General features: G+C 36.6%; 1 protein-coding gene across 1 annotated transcript in view; it reads right to left on the bottom strand.

The window, feature by feature from the left end:
• The window catches only part of LOC114083934 (titin homolog), a 109,834-nt gene that overhangs the window by 57,727 nt on the left and 39,458 nt on the right, over positions 1 to 12,649 (bottom strand). Inside the window, exons 18-23 of the mRNA XM_071607115.1 lie at positions 10,542 to 10,635; positions 8,582 to 8,680; positions 7,972 to 8,000; positions 7,805 to 7,886; positions 5,613 to 5,683; positions 1,092 to 1,185 (exon numbers count right to left, since the gene is read on the bottom strand). Of these exons, the coding sequence (XP_071463216.1) occupies positions 1,092 to 1,185; positions 5,613 to 5,683; positions 7,805 to 7,886; positions 7,972 to 8,000; positions 8,582 to 8,680; positions 10,542 to 10,635 (469 nt within the window). The remainder of the gene's footprint in view (positions 1 to 1,091; positions 1,186 to 5,612; positions 5,684 to 7,804; positions 7,887 to 7,971; positions 8,001 to 8,581; positions 8,681 to 10,541; positions 10,636 to 12,649) is intronic.

Raw genomic sequence — 12,649 nt, 5'->3', positions numbered from 1 at the left:
CACTACCTAAGAAATATGCACATAATTATTGCAACATTTATTCTGGCAGTTGATCTTCTTCTATCTTGGTTTGTAGGGTCTACTAGCGTTTTTTTTTTTTGTTTTGTTTTGTTTTTGTTTTTTTTTTTTTTTTTTTTTTTGTCCCACAGGGACATTCTTTGCCTGGCTACAAAAAATGCTGTGGGCATACCAGGATCATTGCAATCACCTTAGAATCTATAGGAAATGTAGAAGGAAAGAACTTCTGAGTCACAATGAGCTTCTGATCATGGCCTCAACAGATGATTCATTATAGTTTGAGAGATCTAGTATAAATTTTGTTGGAATCCATTGCCTCTACCTTAACTAGAATGTAGCTCTGGGTTTCTCCCTAGGATGTTACCCTCAAATGAAAGTTCAGTCAAGCTATTATCTTTCCAAATTTAGTTTTAGATATCTGTGAATTTGGGGACCACTCTGTAACCATTTCTATTTCTTTCCACTTTCCTAATTGGTGTTTCTACCCTATACATTTTTTGTACAGAGTAGCAACACATTTGGTGTCATTAGATTTTATACATGAAGAATCTTTTGTGATAAACAAACTTGACAATGTGGGAATTCCTTCTTCACTCCTCAATTTTATTCCATTCCAACTGTGACTAAGTCAGGAATGTTGGAAAATTTTTACTTTACACTTCATTCAGCTTTGGACCTGGAAACTCAAAAATGCTTCCCAAATTTTGAAAATGCTGCTCTTTCCCCCCCTCTTATGTAACTGAGGGTCCTTCCTTCCACTGAGTACAACTGCTACCTCTTCCTTCATTGACTCCCTGTAATTAATGCCTGTCTCAGTGTTCATATCCTCTTCTTCTCTTTCATTTCTATTTTACTTTGATTGAAGCATGTCTCAAAATGCAACTCATAATTCAGATTTTTTTAGCAATATCCCCAGTTTAACCTGTGACAGAAACCTAATACAATATGACTCATTATATTTCTTTTTCCTTACTAGATAATACATACACTCTTGGAACAATTACAATATTTTAGTGCTCTTGCTTTAAAGCAATACGCTCACCAATGTCTTTTGCATTTTTTGTCATTCTTACCTTCTCCATGTTCGTTTGTTCTATTCTTTGCTTGTGTATAGGACCCAACAGATATACTGGAAGCACAAGCTTCTGTAGGTTGCTTACAGACACTCTGGGGAAAGTAATACCAATAATAAGTTGCATGAAGTTTTAATCATCACATATTACTTATCACCATATATATATTTGTGAAATCATCAGAATTAGAAATTAGATGAGTGCATTTTGAACAAGAATATATTGTACAAGTTTCACTGTCCTAGGCAGTTCAGATTAACTGAGCTCATATATCATTCTGGCTACTGATTGGATAAAGCCAAGATGAGGGACATAGGAACTGTGTTCCCTCCGAATATACACACTGACAAGCATATACCCCAAACAACTAGCATCAGTATATAATCAGTCAACTTTGCACTGCCCAGCAGTTCTAAAAATGCTTTGAAACACTTTTAAGAATGGCACTTGGTGTTCCATAGCATTTTAAATTTGAATGGCCAATTTTTTATTCTGAAAGAATGATACTTGGTAAGATGAGAGTTTCAATTCTGTCACCTTGTGTAGGAATGATAAACTGTTGTACTTGCTTCATTTATTCATCAGAGACTTCGAAAACTTAATGCACTTCAGCAAAATATTTACCGAGTCAAAACTTATTTTAAAAAAGTAAAATATAGTGAGGAAATGTGTCTGTATGTAACATGAACATAACAGCACACACACTTGGGTAAAGTATGCAACACTTTCATTGGAGAAGAAACTAAGAGGTATTTCAAAAGAGAAAGGTGACTCCCATCTCTGAAAAGCTGACTATTTGCAGAGGTGGGAGTCATTTGAACTGGTGCATAGCTGCTTGAAGAAAAAGACAGGCTGTGGGAAATCACAGGAGTGACACAATGGAGAGCCTGTGACCAGATGAAACCAGAAATATGAGATACTCAAAGAGGAAATGCATTCGTGGAAGAAATAGTGTAAAGCCGCAGTAGGGAAAACTAGCTTGCTATGAGAGAGGAATATGCTGACTGGTGAGCTGAGGAGAATCTCACCCATCCAATTAGGAAATGGAGAAAAGCAAGAGATAGATGTTCTCAAAACCACAAACACAAGTTCATTATAAATACATAAAATACATCTAGCATTCAGGGAAATACCCTCCCAAACTCCATTGATATTTCAGCTCATGCCATCCAGAGAGGCATTCATCAAGACTTTAAATAATAAGTGCTGGAGAGGATGTGGGTAAAAATGTACAACCGTACACTGTGGGACTGAAAATCAGGACTTCCCATCTGAAAAGCAGTATGGAGAGTCATCAGAAGATAAGGAATATGAACATCCTGTGCCCAGGGTTCCCAATCCTTGTTCTTATACCCAATTTACAATGATTCTGTATACACATGAGACACTGGAACTTCAATGTTTACAGTGGTTTCTATCACAATTAGAAAGATATGAAATGAGCCCAGATGCACCTTAACACAAAAAATGGATAAATAAACACCTAGAAACTTGGCACTGAATTTGAGCAAACTAGTTTTTCATGATACACCATCATGTCAAAATGAGTCCTCATATAGCATATAAAAACACTGCCCTAAAAATTTCTAAAATATAAAACCTGTAACATCAAAATCCCTTAAGTTTATACAAGGATGATATTTTAAAGCAAACAAGTAGGAAACTTATTATTCTAAGGCCAAATAGAACCTTTTCAGCAAAGGAAAGACTTCATTTTCCCCGCAATGTCAAGGAATATTTGATGTAATCCAAACCTTCCAGGCAGAATCTGAGCGTGTGTTTAGGAGCCTCTCCACTCCTGTTACTTTATCGCGACTTTCTTTCTGGGATATCCGAAAAATATTACCCAGTTTTTTCCTAACTTTTCAAAGACTGAATTTGGCATAAAAATGTGGTTTGGAGGTACCCATAACCATAATCAAGGCGGGAGCAGGAGAGAAACCCAGACATAGAGCTGCTGAGAGAGCTGGCACCTGTAGTCTATGTTAAGAATAGTAGTTCATGGCACTGTCATGCATCATATGGTGCTTGCAGCTCTGTGACAGCAAGGGCCAAGGCTAAATCTGATAGACAAAGGGCAGCCTGCAGTACCATAAACATGAAATGAATACTAGGCATGGTCAACCCACTCTACTGAGAATAATTTAGAATACCTACACCCCTATTAACATTACACAGGCAGTCAAAGGCACCCTCTTAAGAATTACAATATTGCCCTGAGTACATGGGCTCTCAGTGGTGTCTCATCACGAAACACTGCATCCCTTACACCTCCATGATTCAGTCGCCAGGTATCCTCCCACAACTTTAGTTGGTTACTCATCATATGGGCTCAGGATAGTGAGTGACAGGCATGTGCTGAAAGCTCTCATCAGGAAGAGGTGTGTTGCTGCTGTGGACGTTCTGTAGAGTAGAGGTTCACAGCGGTACTGTCTCTTTCAAACTGGTGCTTTGGGAGTAATGAACGTGAGCAACAACTGCTAGTTGAGAATTCAAGGGACAGAAGATCCCATAAGTGCTGGGGCAAGATCAGGTAGAATGGTATTTTCACTGAGTTCTCAGAAGAAGTCACAGATTCTGAAACCAGACCATGTCTCCCATGCTCCAAGAGATTATAGGAAAAGGCCTCAGTGACTTGGAATCATGCACAGTACAAGACCACTGAGTTGGGCTGGGGATGTGGCTCAAGCGGTGCGCGCTCGCCTGGAATGCGTGCGGGCCCTGTTCGATCCTCAGCACCACATACAAACAAAGATGTTGTGTCCACCGAAAACTAACAAATAAATATTAAAAAAATTCTCCCTCTCTCTCTTGTCTCTCTCTCTCTTTCTCTCTCTCTCTCTCTCTCTCTCTCTCTCTCTCTCTCTCTCTTAAAAAAAAAGACCACTGTGTAAGAAATTCCATAATTGGGGTCTGCATTACAGATTAGTCCCCAGCCTTCATGGATTACTGGGTTTATCAGGCAATTTCTACATCCATAGACCCATCTCTCTGAGTACAAAATCAAATACTGAGAGTAATTTCCTTTGTAACTTTCAAAGTTCCCTCAGCATTATCTGGGAGGAGTTGGGGAGCAAGGAGCAGAGGAGATCCACTTGATCACACCAATGTCAGGGAAGGCCTTTTTGAGCTAGAGCAGATAAAGAAACTGATGGACAATATTTGCATCCTCCAAACCATAAAAAGCTTTAGCTTTCCAAAATTAGAAATCCTGGACAGAAGTGTCTCCATTTCAGTTATATTAGTTTAAGGGGATTGTGAAGATTTTCATGAGTTTGTTTGTGCCTTTTTTTTTCACAATATATATGATTTTCTAAGATTTTTTTTTCAGTTTTCATTTTATTTCCTTTATTACATTTTTATTCTTATTTTATATTCTTTCCTATTGTCATTAATATTGAATTTCATCCTGATTTCCTCTTCAATCTCTGCTTACTATAACCACTTTCATTATCTGTTCTTTTTAAAATTTATCATGATAATTTTATTGTCACTAATCACTTTTTTCGAGTCTTACGAGTATTCTTATTTCCTTTGAACTTCGATTAATTATTAAGTATTATAGAAACCACATTAAATATACAGTTTGTTTATATGCATGTTTCGCTTTAAGCTATGATTGTTCCTAGAGGGTCATCTTTCTCCTTGATGAGATACTGGTGAGTAAATATTTTATGTTAAATATGTTCATTTGGGAATTTGATTCTGAACATGATGGCCTGACCCAAACACATCCCAAAGAAAAATCTGTACACTAAAAGCACACATACATAACAGCTGAACTAAAATGCTTGCAAATTCTCCTCCTAAAATATAGGGCATTATGATACCACAAAAATTTTGCAACTTCCCAGTAACTGCATCCAAGTTCTTTTTATTAATGTCCACTTCAGAGGTGGAATAAAAATGTTTAGTAATTTTCTTGATTTCTTGCATGAAAAGTAAAGGAACTAAAAGTTTTTGTTTGTACTCAAACAGGATTGATGGATACATCCTGAAAGGACCTGATTCTATAATAGGCTGTTTGGTTTCTCCTTTAAGTCTATTTCCTGCCTCAGCCTACATACTGGAGTGTGTAGGGAGACTGGAGTCTTTAATACCATCATGGATTACTGGTAATGGGAAACTAAAATTTTGAGCCTTTGGGAATGATGATCTTTAACATGAATGTGTTCACTGGCCATTTCAATTATATACTCTTCAACTTTCAACTGGATATTTCCGAGGCTTAGATTTAATCCTCATTACGTGAGGAGGTCACACAGAAGAAAATTGAAACAATACTCAAAAAAATCTCCCCACATTACTAAGATGAAGGTTACTTTTAAGCTTCTGTTTAAAATCATGTGATTTCTAAAGCTATTTTCATGTTCATGTTGTGTTACATTTTTAGACTTAAATATTAAATTATGACCTTGATTTCTAAGTATGTATTGTGTGATGTCATTTTGTTTGGCATAATCTTCCTTCCCATCAAAGAAGAGAAATAGACCATGAATTTAAATTGACACATTTACTTACCTGTCCATGGCTTTTATCCATGCCATCAACCCCCTCCTTCAATTCCTCTGATGACATATGGCAATGTGAATCTGGGGATAAATGCATAGATGTACTTTCTTAAACTACTTAAAAGAGTTAGACTGAGTGAAAATCTAGCCAACTAAAAACATAATTGTAATAATCATACAATTTGATTTTCATAATGATACGTTTTTAGGTAAGTTTAATTTTAGGTGAATGTTTATGCTGTTGGAAATTTTTGGATTCTTGTGTCAGCTTGGTGGCTGTACCCAGAGCCATGTGTATCCTTGGCAAGAACGCAAGTACTTACTTCAAATAAAAGGCCTTTATTTTTATTTATTTATTTATTTTTGAAGACAGAGTGTCTGAATATTCCCTGGCTCACTGGGAACCTGACATCAGCCTGCCTCAGTCTCTAACTAAGCTGAAATTACAGATGAGTCCCTCTTCACCCAGGGAGTATTGAGTGATTTAGCAGGGATTTTTACTAATCTAATGCTTCAACAAAACAAGAGTTCACCATATTCAATGCACATGATATCTCAAAGATTCAACCACTCAAAGAAAAATGATATTTTGAAGAAAAAAATGCTAAAATTACAATGGAAAGAAGACACTTCACACTGTTTACTATGTCTTTTTCCTAATAGTAATTTTTAATGAACCACTGCATGTAACTTTGGTGTCAACAAAAAAGTATGTGTATATACGGTCACTGTGATACCTTTGACAGTGAACCACATATTCCTTTCCTTTCCTTTACCTGCATTTCTTCTGTTAGGATTCACTCTGTTTTTGGAAGCACTCATGGTGCCTATTATTCCTGACATAAACTGTTTTTGCTTCTCTGGCGTTAGCTATCTCAGATCTTGACCCGCAATTGTACTGAGTAAAAATCAGTTGGCCTGTAAGTTATTCATTCTCTGTCTAGTTCACTAGGTCCTGGACTACAGGAGATGTTCTTAAAACACACAGGTTTGAACACCCCATAATTGAGTGTCAGGTAAGTGCCTGAGGCAATAACACTTGGCGTGGATGGTGTCTTTTCTCGAGGTAGGGATGAACGGAGACTCGAGGAGTGAGGCCATCAGCCAGAGGCAGAGAATGGTGAAAATGTGGAAGGCTATAGCATGACATAGAGACAAGGGTTAAGGGGGACGGTATATGTCTGATGATACAGGGATTGGTGAAAACTGCCAGAAGATCATGCAGGTAGAAACGGGCTAAACATACAGTTAGGAAGAATTTGCATTGTGAAAGATGCCTCGAAATGTTGAGATGGTTGGACATACACAGAGCTAACACTTTCATCTAGGCCATGTATCCATATATAGCTGGAACTATCTCAAATCTGTGGGCACATGAGCTTGAGGGGCATGATCATGAATGGAGATGAATAAAGAAAATGCAAAAGTGCACTATGGGGTTGATGCAGGACTGAATGAAGGAATGTCTTCAAAAGGATCTGGGTTCTGTTTTTACCATACAGAGGTAACAGACAAACAACAAGTCAAAGAATAATGAGCAAAGACTCCATTGGGATGTGGAAGAATTTATGGATTGATTACTCTGAGATAAAATTTCAGGAAAGAGTGTTCACCAGCAAATGTTCACTTTAGAAGCAAGGGATAAACTAAAGTATATATGATCATTCCTTTTATTATTTCTTGCCTCAAACTGACCACAAGAGTTGTCAAAGTCAGTACCTAATTAGCATAAAAACAAGTTTGATGCATTTGGTTGATACACTAGATGTCAGGGTAGAGTGCACATTGTCTTTTAAATTAGATTTTCTTGTATTTCACAGACCGGCCTTGACATCTTGGCTTCAAGAAAAATACAAGTCCTCATCATCTCAGGATTCTGGATTTCAATCCTGCTCCCCTGGACCTACTTTTAAAATTGGGTTGGGAAGAAAAATCAGCCTCACAATCCAACTGACAAGTGTCATGACTCCGATTTGGGAAGTTTAATTGTAGAAACACCTAGGATATAGGTTATTTTAAAACATCTTTTCCTCATAGATTTACAGAAATATTTTGAAATGTGGATGCACCACCAACACAGACCTGATGGGGCAAATCCTCCCAACACATGGCACAAATGGATATATCAGGAGTGAAAAGTTTGCTATCATTTCCAAGGTTTAATCATAGGTAGTTTTATAGAAGTTGTACTGCAAAAGTTACCTGATTTCCGTTTTATTTTTTGCTTCCACCATTTTTGTTTTTTGAGAGCTGTATCTTTGCTTTTAATGGTAGGCTTCATGTGCTTGGAGACAAGATAATACGTAAATATTTTACAGTGCATACAGCATGCATTTAATAATATAACACAAACATAGAAGATGATTTACCTTGTATAAAGCATGTACGTCTTTAGATACTGAAAAGCAAATGAAATACATAATCAATAAAATCTGAACATAAAAAGAAAACACACTCATATTCCTACTAAGTGAGTACAGAGCTCAGTCCAATGATAACTATTTTTATTAGCATTGATAAAGATTACATTAGCTTTGGAGTTTTAAGTTTGGGGATTTTTGTTGATCACAAGACTGAAATGTTCTAAATGAATATTGACAATATATCTTTAGTAAATAAGTCTTGCAGTTGAGTTTCAAAAGGTAAGAACACCTTTGTGATCATTATAAATAATTCGGCAAGGGTACATATACAAATGTGAAGACGCAGAATGCTGGAGACCACAGAGATCTGTATTCAGAGAAAGAAAGACGAATACGGAGAATTTCAATGTCAAAGCTGAAGTAGTCAGATGGCAGCACATATGTCAAGTGACCTATGAATTGTTTAATCCATTTTATTATACCTAAGTATCCTGTACCTCAAGATCCAGGGCAAGGTATACTTTATTTCTTATCAGTTATTTTTTTTCTGAACTAATAGGATCAGATATATGCATTTAGAATAACAGCTAATATGAACATGATTGTTTTTTCATACCCATCTGGGACTGTGGCACATCTTCTAATCCTGCTTCCTCTGTTTTAGTGGATATCGGGTTACCCTTTTCACCCGTGTACGAAGATACAGGTCCTGCATCTTAAAAAATATGAGAAAGCATAAAGAATTTAGATATGGTCATCCACAGCAATCTGTGATCTGAAAGCAGGCAGAATTGACAGGACTCAAAAGACTGTCACATAAACACATTAGTAACACTCTTAGTATTTGAGGAATAAATTCCATAAGGAATTCTAGTTTAAAAATGAGTCTGCCATAACACATACAGTCATGATTTCACATATTTTTTTGAGTGTGCTGGCCGATCCAAAAATTAGTTATCAGAATTTAGCACAGGAGTGGAATGTATTCCTGTAGCACAAAGGGACATGGTTTCATTCCAAAGAACCAAAATAATAATAATAATAATGATAATAATAATAATAATAATAATAATCAAAAATAAAACTATCTTTGAAAAAAACAAATTTTCAAAAACACTTGGTCACTGATCTAAATCACTCTTAGGATGCCACACACATGGTGGGGCCTGGTGGGTGTGCAGGACAGATTTGTACAGCAGGTTGCCCTGATTTTTCCAGTCCCTACTTGTTTCAATCACCTGGGGACCAGGAATCATCCCACTTTTGGTTTGAAGGCAGGCACACTGAAAAATGCTGAATTGCATTTTATCATTTTCCCCTCTAAAATTTCCTTGCTGACTTCTTTATTTTCTTCCTCATTTTGCCTCTCTCCTAGTTTTTCATAAAACCCTCTAGAGCAGGAGACTATTTTATTTCCATTTTCTGTTTTTTTGTATGGGTTATTCAAACTCCTTCCTTCCTGGCAATGTAGCAATTTTATGTTAGAAATGTAATTTTTAAATTTTTGTCTTTTGTGTTATCCCCACTACCTAAGAAATATGCACATAATTATTGCAACATTTATTCTGGCAGTTGATCTTCTTCTATCTTGGTTTGTAGGGTCTACTAGCGTTTTTTTTTTTTTTGTCCCACAGGGACATTCTTTGCCTGGCTACAAAAAATGCTGTGGGCATACCAGGATCATTGCAATCACCTTAGAATCTATAGGAAATGTAGAAGGAAAGAACTTCTGAGTCACAATGAGCTTCTGATCATGGCCTCAACAGATGATTCATTATAGTTTGAGAGATCTAGTATAAATTTTGTTGGAATCCATTGCCTCTACCTTAACTAGAATGTAGCTCTGGGTTTCTCCCTAGGATGTTACCCTCAAATGAAAGTTCAGTCAAGCTATTATCTTTCCAAATTTAGTTTTAGATATCTGTGAATTTGGGGACCACTCTGTAACCATTTCTATTTCTTTCCACTTTCCTAATTGGTGTTTCTACCCTATACATTTTTTTGTACAGAGTAGCAACACATTTGGTGTCATTAGATTTTATACATGAAGAATCTTTTGTGATAAACAAACTTGACAATGTGGGAATTCCTTCTTCACTCCTCAATTTTATTCCATTCCAACTGTGACTAAGTCAGGAATGTTGGAAAATTTTTACTTTACACTTCATTCAGCTTTGGACCTGGAAACTCAAAAATGCTTCCCAAATTTTGAAAATGCTGCTCTTTCCCCCCCTCTTATGTAACTGAGGGTCCTTCCTTCCACTGAGTACAACTGCTACCTCTTCCTTCATTGACTCCCTGTAATTAATGCCTGTCTCAGTGTTCATATCCTCTTCTTCTCTTTCATTTCTATTTTACTTTGATTGAAGCATGTCTCAAAATGCAACTCATAATTCAGATTTTTTAGCAATATCCCCAGTTTAACCTGTGACAGAAACCTAATACAATATGACTCATTATATTTCTTTTTCCTTACTAGATAATACATACACTCTTGGAACAATTACAATATTTTAGTGCTCTTGCTTTAAAGCAATACGCTCACCAATGTCTTTTGCATTTTTTGTCATTCTTACCTTCTCCATGTTCGTTTGTTCTATTCTTTGCTTGTGTATAGGACCCAACAGATATACTGGAAGCACAAGCTTCTGTAGGTTGCTTACAGACACTCTGGGGAAAGTAATACCAATAATAAGTTGCATGAAGTTTTAATCATCACATATTACTTATCACCATATATATATTTGTGAAATCATCAGAATTAGAAATTAGATGAGTGCATTTTGAACAAGAATATATTGTACAAGTTTCACTGTCCTAGGCAGTTCAGATTAACTGAGCTCATATATCATTCTGGCTACTGATTGGATAAAGCCAAGATGAGGGACATAGGAACTGTGTTCCCTCCGAATATACACACTGACAAGCATATACCCCAAACAACTAGCATCAGTATATAATCAGTCAACTTTGCACTGCCCAGCAGTTCTAAAAATGCTTTGAAACACTTTTAAGAATGGCACTTGGTGTTCCATAGCATTTTAAATTTGAATGGCCAATTTTTTATTCTGAAAGAATGATACTTGGTAAGATGAGAGTTTCAATTCTGTCACCTTGTGTAGGAATGATAAACTGTTGTACTTGCTTCATTTATTCATCAGAGACTTCGAAAACTTAATGCACTTCAGCAAAATATTTACCGAGTCAAAACTTATTTTAAAAAAGTAAAATATAGTGAGGAAATGTGTCTGTATGTAACATGAACATAACAGCACACACACTTGGGTAAAGTATGCAACACTTTCATTGGAGAAGAAACTAAGAGGTATTTCAAAAGAGAAAGGTGACTCCCATCTCTGAAAAGCTGACTATTTGCAGAGGTGGGAGTCATTTGAACTGGTGCATTGCTGCTTGAAGAAAAAGACAGGCTGTGGGAAATCACAGGAGTGACACAATGGAGAGCCTGTGACCAGATGAAACCAGAAATATGAGATACTCAAAGAGGAAATGCATTCGTGGAAGAAATAGTGTAAAGCCGCAGTAGGGAAAACTAGCTGGCTATGAGAGAGGAATGTTTTGACTGGTGAGCTGAGGAGAATCTCACCCCTCCAAATAAGAAATTAAGAAAAGCAGGGATAGACAGTTCTCAAAACAAAAAATACAATTTCCCTACAAATACATAAAAAAATTAAACATATTTAGCATTCAGGGTAATACCATCCAACCCTCTATCCCTGAAGCTTGTCATAACTAAGTCATGACAATGTGTTTTGCTGTGGGGAAGGATCCTAGTGTCTTTGACTCTCACTTCCTCTTCTGATAGAAGAGCTGAATACTTACCTCACCATATTTTTGTGAAAAAAAAAATTAAACATATGTAGCATTCAAGGAAATACCATCCAAAAGTCCATTGATATTTCAGCCCATGCCAGTCAGATAGGCATTCTTAAAGTATTCAAATAATCAGTGCTGGAGAGGACATGGGTAAAAATATACAAGCATACTCTGTGATACTGAAAATTAGGACTTTCCATTTGGAACATAGTATGGAGAGTTTCAGAGTACTAGGGATATGAACATCATATGACCTAGGTTTCCCAACCCTTCTTCTTATTTACAATGTATAATAATTTCTGTATACACATGAGACACATTTACTTCAATGTTTACAGTGGTTTCTGTCACAATTAGACAGAAATTGGTGGTGGACCTGAAAATTAGTTCAGCCAATCTGGAATGCAGTATGGAGATACCTTGGAAAATTTGGAATGAAATCACGATTGACTCAGCTATCTCACTTCTTGGCTTATACCCAAAGGACTTAAAAACAGCATACTATAGGGACTTGGCCTTATCAATGTTTATAGCAGCACAATTCAAAATAGTTTAATTGTGGAACCAACCCATTTGCCCTTTAGTAGATGAATGGCTTGGGAAACCTGGGTATATATACACAATGGAGCCCTACTCAGCATTAAAGAGAAAAAAATCATGGTATTTGCAGGTAAATGGATGGAATTGGAGAATATAATGCTTTGTGAAGAAAGCTAATCCCAGAAAAATAAATGCTGAATGTTTTCTTTGATATGAGGATGCTGACTCATAATGGTGATGGGTGGGGAGCATGGGAGGAATGGAAGATCTTTAGATAGGGCAAAGGGGAGGGAGGGGAAGGGAGGGTTAA

The sequence above is a fragment of the Marmota flaviventris genome (assembly GCF_047511675.1).
Source record: "Marmota flaviventris isolate mMarFla1 chromosome 5 unlocalized genomic scaffold, mMarFla1.hap1 SUPER_5_unloc_1, whole genome shotgun sequence".
In the NCBI taxonomy this organism is placed as follows: Eukaryota; Metazoa; Chordata; class Mammalia; order Rodentia; family Sciuridae; genus Marmota; species Marmota flaviventris.
The sequence above is the reverse complement of the archived record's forward strand: the minus strand, read 5'-3'. Positions and strand labels throughout refer to the sequence as shown.